The sequence below is a fragment of the Pediculus humanus genome, genomic scaffold, assembly GCF_000006295.1.
Source record: "Pediculus humanus corporis 1103172107444 genomic scaffold, whole genome shotgun sequence".
Taxonomy (NCBI): domain Eukaryota; kingdom Metazoa; phylum Arthropoda; class Insecta; order Psocodea; family Pediculidae; genus Pediculus; species Pediculus humanus.
In genome coordinates, this window is record NW_002987065.1 from 34945 (window position 1) to 49670 (window position 14726).

General features: G+C 25.5%; 2 protein-coding genes across 2 annotated transcripts; both read left to right on the plus strand.

The window, feature by feature from the left end:
- Nucleotides 1-5120: 5120 nt before the first annotated feature.
- Nucleotides 5121-5881, plus strand: Phum_PHUM090830 (uncharacterized protein; the record flags this gene model as incomplete). The annotated part of the gene is made up of 3 exons (XM_002423827.1): nt 5121-5157; nt 5528-5613; nt 5840-5881. The coding sequence occupies 3 exons, from the start codon at nt 5121-5123 to the stop codon at nt 5879-5881; spliced, it is 165 nt and encodes a 54-aa protein (XP_002423872.1).
- Nucleotides 5882-13067: 7186 nt separating this feature from the next.
- On the plus strand, nt 13068-14048 carry Phum_PHUM090840 (uncharacterized protein; the record flags this gene model as incomplete). The annotated part of the gene is made up of 4 exons (XM_002423828.1): nt 13068-13086; nt 13473-13479; nt 13780-13851; nt 13955-14048. 4 exons carry the CDS (start codon nt 13068-13070, stop codon nt 14046-14048), a joined length of 192 nt encoding a protein of 63 aa, XP_002423873.1.
- Between the last annotated feature and the right edge of the window lie 678 nt (nt 14049-14726).

The window sequence follows — 14726 nt, forward strand, 5'->3', positions numbered from 1 at the left end:
TGAGAATTTTGTTGCGAGAGTCTATTTTTTTTTTTTTTTTTTTTTTTGACAAAGAAATATATTTATTTTAAAAAATTTTTTCCATCTCTCTCTCTCTCTCTCTCTCTCTCTCTTTCTGGAATATTTATCCAGTTTCATTAAACTGATCAACCGTAATAAATTCCATACGCCACGTAACGACTTTTTTCTTTTTTTTTAATATAAATTTTAACTTATTATTATTATTATTATTATTACGTAAACGACATTAAAATCAAAAATTATTAACGATTTTTTTTAAAAATCATTTTGTGTGATTTTCCTTTAAAAACAAACAACTTTATACCACAATCGCGAAAAAAAACCCGTTCGATCGTTCGTTTGTTCGTTCGTTATATTTATAATCATTTTTTAATAACATAAATAAAATTTTATGTAAATATATATATATATATATATATATATATATATATATATTAATATAATATTACCCATCGTTAAAAAATCATATCCGAATCGTATTTTCTTTCTTTCTTTCTTTCTTCTTTCCATCCCTTTTTTTTTTTTTATTCAAAAAAAAAACCAACTAATAAATAATTAATAATTTTTTAAAAGAAAAAAAAGTTACATAAAAAATAATTTATGTATAAAATTTAATATATATAAATTTAAAATTTAACCGTTATAAAAAATAAAATGAATATAAAAATCATTTAACTGGTTTTTTTTTTTTTTTTTCGCGTGCAGAAATACAAACGTTACAAAAAAAAAAAAAAAACGGGATTTACCGGCAGTAAAAATAAAAAATAAAAAAAAAAAAATTTTTTTTTTTTAAAGTGCGGTAAGAGTTGAATTAAATAATATCCATATAATATCGTTTGTTCGAAAAGTATTTTTCCGTTTGTTTGTTTAAAAACAATATTAATCGTTAAATATATATACGTACGCGAACAATTATTTTTTTGAAATCAAGTTGGCAACCCTTAAATTCTTATGTAATTTTTCATTTAAAAAAATTTTTCATAATTATTTTATGTAATTCGTTTCCATTTTTTTAAAAAAAAATTTGTTATGAATTAATGGAATGCGGATGAAATTATAAACAAAAAAAAACATGTTCAGAATAAATAAATAAGTAAATAAAAATTTAAAAAAAAAAAACGCATTTACGCATATGAAAACGCGCGTACAAAATGGGGAAGGGAGGGAAATAAAGGTTTCGATAATAAACTTTTTTATGTTCTTCTCATTAAAAAAGTATTTTTAAGTGAATATAAATAAATAAATAAATAAAAAATATATAAATTTAAAATAAATAAATAAAAAAAATTTAAATCTCTGTCGTTCGTTTCGGCGTCCTTAATTAGTTTAAAACAAAAAAAAAAACGGGGGAAATTTTTTTTTTTTTTTTTTTAAACTTAATAAATTATAATTTATTATTATTATTATTATTATTATTTTTTTTTTTTTTTTTTTTTTTTTACCAAATCGTTTACCCAAATGTTTAAAATTTTTTTTTAATTTCATTTGCCTGATTTGTTTGCCTGTTCAAGTCGGCGGCCTTCATTGCCCGAAATTGTTTGGGCGTAAAATTTATTAACAGGATGATCATCCCATTTACATTATTATTATTATTATTATTATCTTTTTTTAAAAGAAAACTTTTAAAAAATAAAAACAAACGAATGCAAATTCAATAATAATAATAAAAAAAAAACATTTCGACTGTCAAACGAAAAAAAATAACTATTAACATGTCATATTTTCAAAATAATTATTTTAAACTGAAAATTTAATCCGCCATTTTTATTTTTTATTTTTTTCACATAAATTTAAATCATGAATTAATTTTAAAATTTAAAAAAAAAAAAATATTTAAAAAAAAATTTACATAAATGAAATTACTAAATAAAGATTTATTGATTATTGATTTTGTATAAAATATCATCATCATTATCATCATCATCATCATCATCATTATTATTAATTAGTTAATTATTATGAAAATTAAGTAAGCCTACATAAAGCCTAATGAAAAAACAATTAGCCATTGTGGTCCTATTTGATGAAAATGATGATGATGATTTATTTCATTAATTAACCTTTTTATTTTTTTTTTTCAAAAATTATTATTTAATAATAATAATTATTTATTTATTAAAGATACCGTTAAATAAATAAATAAATAAATACTTATAATGATAATGATAAATTACAAACTCATGCAGTATCAGTATTATTATTACTATTGGTATATGTTTTACATTCAATCACCACATGTGCTATGTTATTGTAAATTTTGTTATTTAAACATTTATTCCAGGCTTCTAATGGTTCCCTTAGGAATAAATGCTTGTGTGTAACGGTTATGAGTTACAATCATAACTAATAACTGAGTTTATTACTTATTTTAAAGAAAAATGAGTTACTCCCTGAACTAGATTATGGGTGGCATACAATCTTGGGAGAGAGAGAGAGAGAGAGAGAGAGAGTAGCCAGGATGAGAAAGAGTGAAAATTAAATAAACTGTTTTAGGTGAATCATACAAAACTAAATGTTCTAGTTCTTTCTTTGTCTTTTTTCTCATTTCCCACTTTTATTAATTTGGTCACATTCAATGTTTTTCACATACACAATGTTTTACACTGAATCAATTACAATAGAGCTCAGTTGTAACCTTTCTACACCTTAATTCAGACTTAAAGTCATTAACACACTATATATATGATAGGGTATGCTTTAACAAAACAAAACAACCCAAAAGAAAAAGTATAAAATAATAGAGGACAATCAGAGCACAAACATGGCTGACATTTTGCATATTCAATTGATATATATGTATCATAACAAAATTTGATTAATCCCATTATTATATTATTCTCACACATATTTAGCATAAACTAAGTGAAGCACATACCTTAATTAATTATAATTAACCAAGAAAATATAATATTGACATTTGTAAGCATTAATAAATAAAAATTTCCAAAATTTATTTTATCCCTTAATAAGCCCTTCATTAGTGAATTATAAATTTTAAAATGAGATCTTACCTTTTGTAAATTAAACGCACTGAGGTATCTTCTAATGCATCCACCATGCACGTTTCCATGTTCGAATCAAACGGTGAACCATTCAGTGTCTTAAACTGAAAATTAATTAAATATTATTAAATTTAATTTAATAAACTAATCATGTCAAAATAAAATAAATAAAATATAAAAAATTTTTATACGTAAATAATAATTAAATTATTAAAAAATAAAACTATCGACAGTAATTAAATAAATCTATTGAGCATAAACACTTGTTGACCGCCATTCAACCCGCATGCGTGCTTCAACAAGTCATTATTATTATTATTATTTTAATGTAGGTGGGAAATAAGAATGATTTATATTAAAAATAATAAGGTAAGCAAAAAAAACATTTTTTTCATTTATTAATTAATTGGTTTGCATTAAACTGGATAACATAAAGTTTTGTTTTATCATAAAACAAACAACAATTAATACAATGAAAACCAAATAGTAATAATAATGATGATGCATGTGTAATTTGTACAATTATTTTTTTTGTAAGAATGTTTTCAAAGGCAAACAAACAAAGTATTTTATTGTAAGATGTGTAAAAAAAAGGAGAAAATATTATCAAGTCATGACTTATTTGACATGTTGCAAAACTATTCATTCAATTCATTCATTTTTATTATTTGTTGAATATGGTCAAATTTATGTTTTGTTGTTTTCTAATCATTCATTCATTTCTGATTTATTATTTAATTCATTTTGTATTTTTTTTTTTTAGTAGTAGCAAAAAATAAATAAATTTTATCTTTTATAAAAAAAAAAAAATTATTTGTTGAATCATGTTAAACAAATATTTGATTCTTATAATTTAGTTTATTTTTAAGATAAAAAAAAATTTGTTTTTTTTTTTTATATTTGTAAATATAAAAGTTAACTTTGTTAACAAACACATTGTTGTACAACCAATATAACAAAACGGTGGTCTGGGATTCATGCATTTGTTATAAATAATTGCCAAAAAGAAAAAAAGGGAACATAAAAAATAATACCTGTTCACAGGTCATCCTAAAATGATCATCCTTGAATTGATTAACTTTTACACAAGTTGTCATAACTCAATTAAAAATGCTTTGTCATGATGTAATTACAAAAAAACAAACGGAAGGCCGCGCACACACAACTAAACTAATAATAATAATAAATTTTACACTTCAGGTTATATTGAGCAGTTGTAAAAAAAACTAAATGCCTTAAATTGGTCAATAATTTTTACAGTGAACTCTTTGACTTTTTCTTTTTCTTTTTTAACCTTATAAATTGTCAAAAAAAAAGTAAAAATAAAAAGGGAAAATTATTTTTGTCAATGAAACTTAAACATTTCTTTGTGCACATGTTTTATGTCCTAAAACTGCAATGATTATTGACCCCATGTCACAAAATGTCAGTGACATTGGTTTCTTTTGTGTTATTGACTCTTTCAATTAAACTTGACCTATTGTAAAGTAAAAATAAAAACTGTTTTGTCCCCCCTTCCTTTTAATTTATAATAATAATTATAAAAAAATGTGATAATTGTTATTGACCAATATGGCAACTCACTTAAATGCTCAATAAATGCTCTTAAACAACTTTTAAAGAGTGATAATAATTGAAATCATGATGAAAAATCATTTCGAGATTATAAAAAACTAAAAACCGAACAAATTTACACATTTTTAAAACATAAAAAACTACAAAAAAAAACTCAAGTTTTAATTAACCATAATCTATTGCGCAATATGATGCAACTCACTGAAAAAATTACTCTATGAAAATTTTAGGAAACGAAAGATTCAAGACGAAAGTCAAAATTTGAAAAATTTTTACCTCTATGAAATGGAACGTGAAAAAAGGACAGTGTCAAATCGGTTTTCAATCGGGTTTTCGTTGTTCGGTTTTTTTTTTATTAAAATTTAAATTTATTACCAGTTATTTAGTTCAATATCCACTTATTTTTAAACTTTATGTATTCTGCAATTACGTAAATAATTTGGTAAAACATTTTTTTTTAATCTTAATCAAATAATTTAAGAATTAAAATAAAAGTGAAAGTAAACGGTTTTTAGGTAAATTATGGCGTGGGTTGGAAATTATCTAAGAAGATACATAGGTATAACTCAATAATACAGCCATGTTACTTTTTTAAGAATTTTTTTTTAAATTTTTGCATAGAAAAAAAAAGAAGTTTCTTTATAAAAAATGTTTAAATTTGACTTGAAGGGTTAATTGTGGATTATAATTTTTTAATAAATCATTAACATTAATATAAATAATCACTTATTGATTAATATACTTTCAAATATTTCATTTTTATTATTATTACACTTGTCACTGTGTAGGTAAAGAAGCCATGTATAAGCCATTCATTTTATTGAAATCAAAAATGGTTTGAATTGACACAAAAATTTCTTTTTAATTAAGAAAAAATAATTCATTTAATTATAATAATTAAAATACTAACATAACATGTTTAATTACAGGTATAATAACATCTATTGAAATGATAAAAAATATTCTATTTCATTTTAATCAACATGAACATGAAAGCAAGATGTTGGATGGAAATGTGAAATTATATATGATTGAACATTGACCAGATTATACTTTACTACTTATAATTATTATTATTGATTATCAAACACCTAGCATGAGCCAGATTAAAGAAGTTATTAACATTGAGTACAGTTAAATAAGTCAATGAAAGAAAGTAAGTAAGCTTTTTTTTTTCACAACTTTTACAACTATAACTCAAAGCAATTTTTATTTTGAATTTATTACTTTTAATTTTTCAGAATCAATTGGAAAACACTGTCACAATCATAGAATTATATTAAATTTGTATATTAAGTTCAATTTGATTTTCAAGATGGAGTTGTATATAGAAGTAAGTAAAAATAACTTCATAGGCTTTACATGTTTAATATTAAGGGGTAAAATGAAAGATTAAAAGGCTTGCAAGGAACTTCCTTTAAAACAAGGTACAATTAAATGCACAGGTAGGAAGTCTGTAAGCTTAATAAAGAAATGATAAATCAAAATGTAAAAAATAATGTTACAAATGAATCAAAACTTAAATATGGAAATAGTTAAAAAAAATTAAAGAATTCAAAAGTGTTGTTTGCCAATGAAAAATTAAAAACACTGACAGGAAACTTATGGAATAATATTTAATGTTAAAAAAAAAAAAATGATTTTACTGCTTTATAATATTAATAATAATAATTACCTTCATAATTACTTTATATTATTATTTTTCTTTGTTTAAAGTTTTTTCATTAAATTTTAATAATTATTTACTTTCACAAAAAAAAATTTACTTTGAAAACTTTGCCAAGGATAAAAAATAATAATTGTCATTTTTAATTTATTTCATTCATGTGTGATTAAACCAAGTAGAAACATTTTATTGGGGGGGGCGGGGTTGGCCAGTAAGTGATTATGGATTTTATCAACAGATAGTTTGTCCATGTTTTTGAGTATGTTTACTTTTTTGAGCCACAGATATGAACTTTTGATATCTTATTATTTGGTTTCTTCTGTAACATTCAGTACCAAAATTTCATTGAATTGTTGAATTTTTGATGAGCAAAAGACACTTAAACAAAGGGAGCCAAAGCCTTGCATTTCCTCCACATTTTCCTTTTATTTTTGAAAGGGTGTTGATGCTTCACAAGCCAATAAAAAGTTGGGTAGGGTGAGGAAGCCTTATTAGAACGGCAGTGTCAAAAAACTGGTTTGCGAAATTCCGTTCTGGAGATTTTTCTTTGAAAAAAGAGGAGCACGTGCCTGATGAAGGTCGATGATGAGCAAATAAAGGCTCTGATTGATTATGATCGGCATAGTTCGACAAGGGACATTACAAAGAAGATCACATACGTCGAAAGCTGTCTGCAGCGTCTTGGGTACTAAAAGAAGCTTGATGCAAGAATAGTCACCGGAGATGAAAACAAGGGGTTGTCTATGACAACATTTTAAGGAAAAGATCCTGGTCTAGGCAAGGGAAACAGGCACCAACAACTTTTAAGGCTGACATAAACCAAAAAAAAGTATTGTTATCATTTTGGTGGGATTACAAAGGCATAGTTTACTTTGAGCTGTTCCTACAAAGTCAGACCATAAATTCAGAGGTTAACATTCAACAATTGACGAATTTAAATAATGCCATCCAAGAAAAACGACCGGAGCTAGCCAATAGAAAAGGAATTGTCTTTCATCACAATAATGCCAGGCTCCACACATCTTTAGACATCAGACAAAAACTACTGGAACTAGGCTGGGTTGTTTTGCCGCATCCTTCTTATAGTCCCAACTTAGCTCGAAGTGAGTTACATGTGTTTCGATCACTAAAAAAATTTTTGAACGGACAAAAAATCCAAATGAGGTCAAAACTGCATTGGAGCAGTTTTTTGCTCCTAAAAATAAAGAGTTTTATAAAACATGGGATGATGATACTACCCGAAAAATGGCGAAAGATCATTGATAACAATGGACATAATATAATGGATAAAAATAATTTGTTTCCTTAAAAAATTCGTTCTTACTTTTTTTTTTACAAACCCAATAAATTTAAAAAAAATTTGTGACGTCATAGAAAATTATTAAATATTTTAAAGTATCGATAAAACGAAAAAAGATTTTATTTTTATTGTTAAAGCGAATAAAATGAACAACACCGATACTAATACAGGTTTCTGCTAAAAATTAAGTAAATAAAAAAAAAAAAAATGTTTTAAAAGCCTTGAACGTTTTTAGGGGGCAGGTGATCAATTGAAAAAACTATTTAAAAGGAAACAAATAAGGTTCGCTTCCGCTCATTGAAAAAAAAAAAGAAAAAAAAAATTTTTTTTTATGTTTCTTATTACGAGAGAGGAAAAAAAAAAAAAAGAAAGAAAGAAAGGCCAAGGTTGCTTTAAATGAGGTTGGGATAAGATTATGAATCAACGTCTAGACTTTAAAATATCTATGAGCCGGAAATTCCGAAAGTACCACCGGAAATAGTTCCATAAGCTTCTCATGTTTGTTTTTTTTTTTACGATGGATTTAATTTAACAACTGGGAAAAATTAAAAAAAAATTTTTTTTTTTAAATTTCAGGTGTAAATTTCAAAAAAAAAAAATAAATTTAAAGAAAAATATTTCGAAAGAAAAAAAGAGGGAGGGAGGGAGAGTGAGAGAGAGAGAGACAGACAGAGTGATATTAATTAATGGTAAGTTTAAATTAATTTTTTTTTTTTTTTTAAACATTTTTTGTTACCCTTTTTGTTTTTTTTTTTTGTTCGAATTTATTTTTATGACGCTTTTAGTGGTTTTAAGTTGGTGTTGACGCAAATTTGTGATGGAGGCTGTCGTCGAGTTGTCTGGTGTTTGTATTTTCCCTCATTTTTATTATTTTCTGTTTGTTTTTAAAGAAAGTAAGACTAGAAGACATTAGTACGAACTTATTACTTTTAAAACGCTTTTAAAAAATTAACTCGGCTCTCTCTCGTAAAAAAATTTATTTTATATTAATTTTATTTTCCTCTCGATGCGAATGTTAAAAATTCTAATACGAGTAATATTTTTAAAAGATGAAAAATGTTTTTTAATAACAACAACAACAACAACAACAAACCAAATTAGTATTAAAAAAAAAAGCTGAAAACATAATCAAATAAAGTATTTACAAATGAAAGAACCTGTTACCATCATTTGAAAAACATTTTTTTTTTTTTTTTTCATTTTAAAATCTTCAGGTACGATAAGTGTGTTGCTACCAAATTTGCAGAGTTCATCAAAATGAATTCTTGTACAAATTGGCCAATTAGTTGAGTTTTTATTATAACGGCAGGTATACGTACAATCTTTGTTGTTTATTTCGTCATCACTAAATTTTTCAACTTCTTTTATATGTACGTATATAAAATTTAACGAATACTTTCAGTAAAAAAAATTATTATTATTATCATTATTTATAAATTGTTAAATAAGGCGCGATGACAGTACGGTAAAATACAACATTCATTTCGTCGACGGTTTAATAATAATAAAGTTACCGGGTAATAATAATAATAATAAATAAGTAAAAAAAAATATTATCAATGAAATAAATTAACCTCGGGGACCTTTTTTTTTTTCTCTATCGTTAATTGTTTGGGGAGACATCTTAAATTGTCAAATAAGGAATAAATGTGTGTTTGTGTGTGTATATATATATATATTCCAGAGGAGAACACGTGTGTTTAAGGAAGCTGAGAGGGTAAAAAAAAAAAAAAAAAAAAAGGAAGTGACGTGCCGGAAGACAGTGAGTGATAGATTGTGACAGGATGCATCAGAAAAATAATAAGAACCTGCCTCGTACAAACAGAAAAAAAAAAAAAAAAAAAAAGAACACACTCATTTACACTTGTTTTAAAATTTTTCATCTGTCATTTGAAAATATTATTTAATTTTAATATTATGAAATTTTGTTTTTTTTGATTCGTTTATCTGACTCATTATTATTATTATTATTATTATTATTAATATTTTTTTTCACGTAAATGTCATATTTTTTTGTGAGAGAGAAACGGTTTAAAATTGCAAAAATTTTTAGGTGGGGAGGGTTAAACATTTAATGTTTTTTAAGGTACCGTTAATTTTTTCGTTTGCGGTCGCCATTTTTGTTTTTTAATTATTTTTATTTTTATTGTTTTAAAATGAGAGTCGATAATAAATTAATAAAGTTGGTCAAAGTTGTAAAGTTTAAATAATGTGAGATGTGGATGAGTAGTTTTAAAAGTTAAGTCAGTCAGTCAGTCGATGGATTTATTTTAATTGGAAAGTAATAAAATTGTTTAAAAATGTTGTTGCTCGTTTGTTCGTTTTTTTTCGATTCAATTAGCGTTTTACATTTTACGGAAAGAAAAAAAAAATTGTAGTAACGAAATCATCGTCGGTTGAATAGTCAAAACAAAACACCCGGTTGAGTAAAGCACATTTTCCATAGTCCGACTTCCGGTGACAGCATCTGGTTATATGCGAAAGGTTCGTTAAAATTGAATGTTCTGGAATGAGGAAGAAGGAAGGAAGGACTCGTCGTATTAATTTGACTCGAGAAGATATGTTTTCTCTTTTTGGGGTTGTTGTTTTGTCTTCTTCCGACAACCGAAAAAAATTTTTTTTTTTTTTATCTTTGTTTCCCTTTTTTTTTTTTTTTTCGTTAATTTACGAAAAAGAAATTTTTTGGTTTAATTTCTCAAAATATATATTCATCCATTTTTTATGATGTTGAAGAGTTATAAAAAAAAATTTTTTCTCAGGGAAATTATTGTTGAAATTTTTAATAGAAATCATACCATCACGTGATATGTATGAATAACCAGAAGATAAATTTTTTTTATGAAAAAAAAAAAAAAAAGTTCATTTTGAATTTAAAAAAAATATTTTCAAAATATACCTTGAGGTGCGCTATGGGTTTTTGTCACTGATATATTGCCCAATTCACCTTTATGATCTCGATTAGGTTTCGGTGGCGTTTAATTTATGACCGAGGAAGAAAACATTGCAATATTCGTCACGGTTTTTTGAAAAAGTCGTTAGTGAACAACAACAACAACAACAACTACAACAAAAAAGAAAAAATCAGGTAGTTGGAAGCTTTGGGCGTTTGTTTAACTCGAAGCAATTAAAAGCGTCTGGCAAGTCACGTGCCCCATATGATATTTTCTTATGTGTGTGTGTTTAAATATATATATATAGCAGACGTGTGAAATCGATTGGTTCAACAATATGGCCTCCGAACGGTTTGTGTCGTAGAAAAACAATGCTATTTTCGGCGAAGGGTAGTTTTCCCTTCTTCTTTTTTTTTTTTTTTTTGTTTTCGTTAATTGGAAATTTAAAAAAATTAAAATTATTAATTCCGACTTTTTTTTTTTTTTTTAATGTTGTTGGCGTGTTGTTTTTGTTTTTGCCAAACGTGAAAGATTTCATCCATTAATAAAAAAAAAAATAAAAATAAAATAGGAGTAGTAAATGATAGATGAGACAGTTAGTCGTCGACAATATGGTATTGGAATTAGTTAGGCACGGGACCGACACACGACAACAACAACAACAACAACAAACGTCAGGTGGGAGAATGCGCACACATGGACACGCATCACGCATCGTCAACTACGTAACATTTGTGTAGACTCATGAGGGTGGTGGACCTATGGCAAAATGCCATCTCGTAGTCTTTCTCTCTCTCACTCTCTATGACTTTTACCCTGATAAAAGAAAATAAATTTTGTTTAACATAAAAAAATTATTCGAGACATGTGACATGCGCAACGTGAAAATTTTTGTTTTTTTTTTTTGTTTTGTCCAAATAAATAATAATTTAGAAGGAAAATTTCAAAATGTTTCAAAAAAAAAAAAAAGAATTTTTAATTATTACAAATGTTAAATCGCTCATCGCTCGTTTTACTGTTTTGTTTTTGTTTTAACAACATGATGTTTTATTATTAATAAACAAAAAAAAAAAAAAAAACAAGATTTATTAAATAATGAGGAGAAACTACAGAAGACGACATTAAAATAAAAACAAACATTTAAAAATTTTTTTTTTTTTTTTTTATTCTGTAGATAGATTTTAGACTGATGTCGCATGTTTGTTATAAATTCAAAAAAGTTGACAAATTTTTTTTGTAGTTAAAACATAAAACATTTTTCATGTTGACTATGAACCAAACAACCAAACAACCGGGTTGTCATCATTGTTTAAATGTATCGTGAGAATGAAAGAAAAAATGGGAATTTTCTATTTAGAAAAAATTATTTTGCAAAAAAAAAAAAGTCATAGAGTAAATAAACGAATTCCAACTCAACGATTTATTTGTATTTATGAATATACATAGATATTCAATCAATTATTTGTGTTCGTAAATAATAATAATAATGAAAAATTTAGAGGGGGGCCTAAATATGGATTTAAAAAAATTTATAATCTGATATATATTATTTGGTTTACGATGTCACTGATCTAAATACCAAAATACTTGCTGGTCATTCTTTTAAATTGATTTTAGGTACCGCTACTACCACGTCAACCTGACACCAACCACAAACGCACACGCACACGCACAAAAAAATTTTTCTTTTTTTTTTTTGATTCTTCTTCCCCTCTTTTGTAATTTTTTACGTGAAATTAATGAAATTATTATGAAATATTTTTTATAAATGATAAAAAAATTAATTTTTATTGCAATCATCGTTTGTTTGTTTGTTTGTTTGTTGGTTCGTTTAACGAGACAAACACGTTTTTTTAAATTTCATTTGTCGACATTTTGTTTTGTTTTACGATCCATCAATTAATTTTTTTTTTTTAATAATCGGTACAAAAAAAAAAAAATTAAATCGGTTGTTGTTATTGTTGTTGCGAAAGATTGTTTGTTTGTTGTATATATTGAAATTTTCGTTTGTAGTAAGTGCGATCCGAAAAAAAAAAAAAAACTTTTTGTCGTCGTAGAGGCAAACAAAATCCAACCCATAATTATAACATCCTCGCGTTATTTATTTATTTTATTAACAACCGCAAACGTTTTCATCATCATCATCATCATCATCATTATTATTATTATTATTATTATTATTATTATTATTATTATTATTATTATTATTATTATTATTATTTTTACAATAATAATTTTTCTTGTTTGTTCCGGTCAATGATTTTTCTTACCTTTTTTTTTTTTTTTGCAAAACTCGCTCGTAAATTTAAAAAAAAAAAAAAACGATTCGTAAAAAAACCCCTCTGCAAAATAATAATAATAATAATAATAATTTTATTTAAATATTTAAATATGAATTCGTGAGACATTTTTCGGGGGGGAAGTGGGGAGGGATGGGGGAAACGCGTGGTGTTGACTTACAAGCAAAATTTATAAAGGTCAAAAAAAAGGTCAAAGTAAAAGTGATATACTTTAAACTCTTATGCGTTTGTTATTAATCGGAACGTCCGGGTCTCTACCTGCCTTTCTTTTTAAAGAAAATTTTCTTAGGTTTTCGATCGATAAAAATCGATATGATGGAGCTTAGAGAAAGTAAAAAAAAAAAAAGAGAAATTTCAAATTGTGTGTGCGTGTGCGTGTGCGTGCGTGCGGGTGTATATATAATTTAAATCGAATTAAAATACGCACTCACGCACGCACAACGGAAGGTTTTCATTTGTTTTTTTTTTTTTTTTTTTTTTGGCGTGGAAGAAGAAGAAGGCAAAAATAAAAATGGCGAATTATCGTACTCGCAGTAGTTTTTTTCTCTCTCTCTCCCTCTCTCTCTCTCTTACGTTTTAAGTAAGACATGTTTTTACAAAAAAAAAAAAAAAAAATTGTTTTTCGTTTCGTACGTACCTGGAGGTACCAACTAAATATAGTAATAAATAAATATTAAATAACAGCTTTGAATTTATTATTATTATTTTTTTTTTAAGGTTTTAGGTTTTACCCAAATTTCATAAATTCATCCGTTGATTTAAAAAAATTATGAAATAGTGAGAGAGAAAGAGAAAGAGAGAGAGAGAGAAGGGAAAAATATTTGATCGGCGGCAGCTTTTTTTGGAAATTTTAAAAAAAAAAAAAAAAAACTAAAAGTGTTAAAAATGTCTATTTTAGTTTTTTTTTTCTCTCTCTCTCTCTCTCTCTCTCAAATTATTTCGTAGGGTATATGTTAATATATGTACATATATAAACTTATATTTAGCTTATGTAATTAAATGATAATTTTTTTTTGATAATTAGCCCCGATGACAGGCTCACTTTGCGACACGAGCTCACTAGTGCCACTTCACTATTGAAAAAAAAAAATGTCGAGTTTAAAATAAAACTACTAAAGAACATAAAACGAATATTACAAGTTTTTTTTTTTTTTTTTGTTTATTTTCGGTAGATTTTTATTTTTTTTTTAAATCAAAAGGATCCATCATCCATCCGAAAATGTTTTAAAACACTTGACAAACAAAAAAAAAAAAATTTGCCAAAAAATGGTAGCAGAAGAAATAAAAAATTAAAAACATTTTGTGTGTTGTTGTTGTATTGATAATGACACTTTGTTGTAGATTAATGACGTATTAAAAAAATGTTTATCATCGTACCTGGCAAAAAAAAAATAAGACGAGAGATATTTTGCTAATTTAATTCAAGTGTAAACTATAATTAACGTTTGTTTTCGTTTGTTTGTTAGGGAAAAAAGAAGAATTTTTTTTTATTATTATTAAGTTAAATTAAAGGTTTTTGATTGGTTTTCTTTTATTATTATTATTACTGTTTTTTTGTAAAGCTTTTTATTCGTAGCAAAAACGTAGTTTTCGTTTCGTTTTGGTATGCAGCAATTGAATGATAGCAAAAAAAAAAAAACTTTACGCGTTTGTGGGATTTTAAAAATAAAAATTTTTTAATGTTATTAGCTTTCATTTTAAACACTCGAGACTTAACCCTAAGTTATCTCTTAAGAATTTTTTTAGGGCCTTAAATATCTCCAGACTGACGATCTAAAAATATCCACAATTTTATTATTATTATTATTTCTTTGCTGGAATAGTTTAATATTTGTAAAATTATTGCGTTCGTCGTTGAAAAGAATTGATGATGTAATTATTTTATGACGTAAGAGGAGTCGGGAAAAAATTGAGAGCGGAAAAAAAACCGTTTGCTGCGGTTCAATTTTGTTTTTCTTTCTTCTTCTTTCA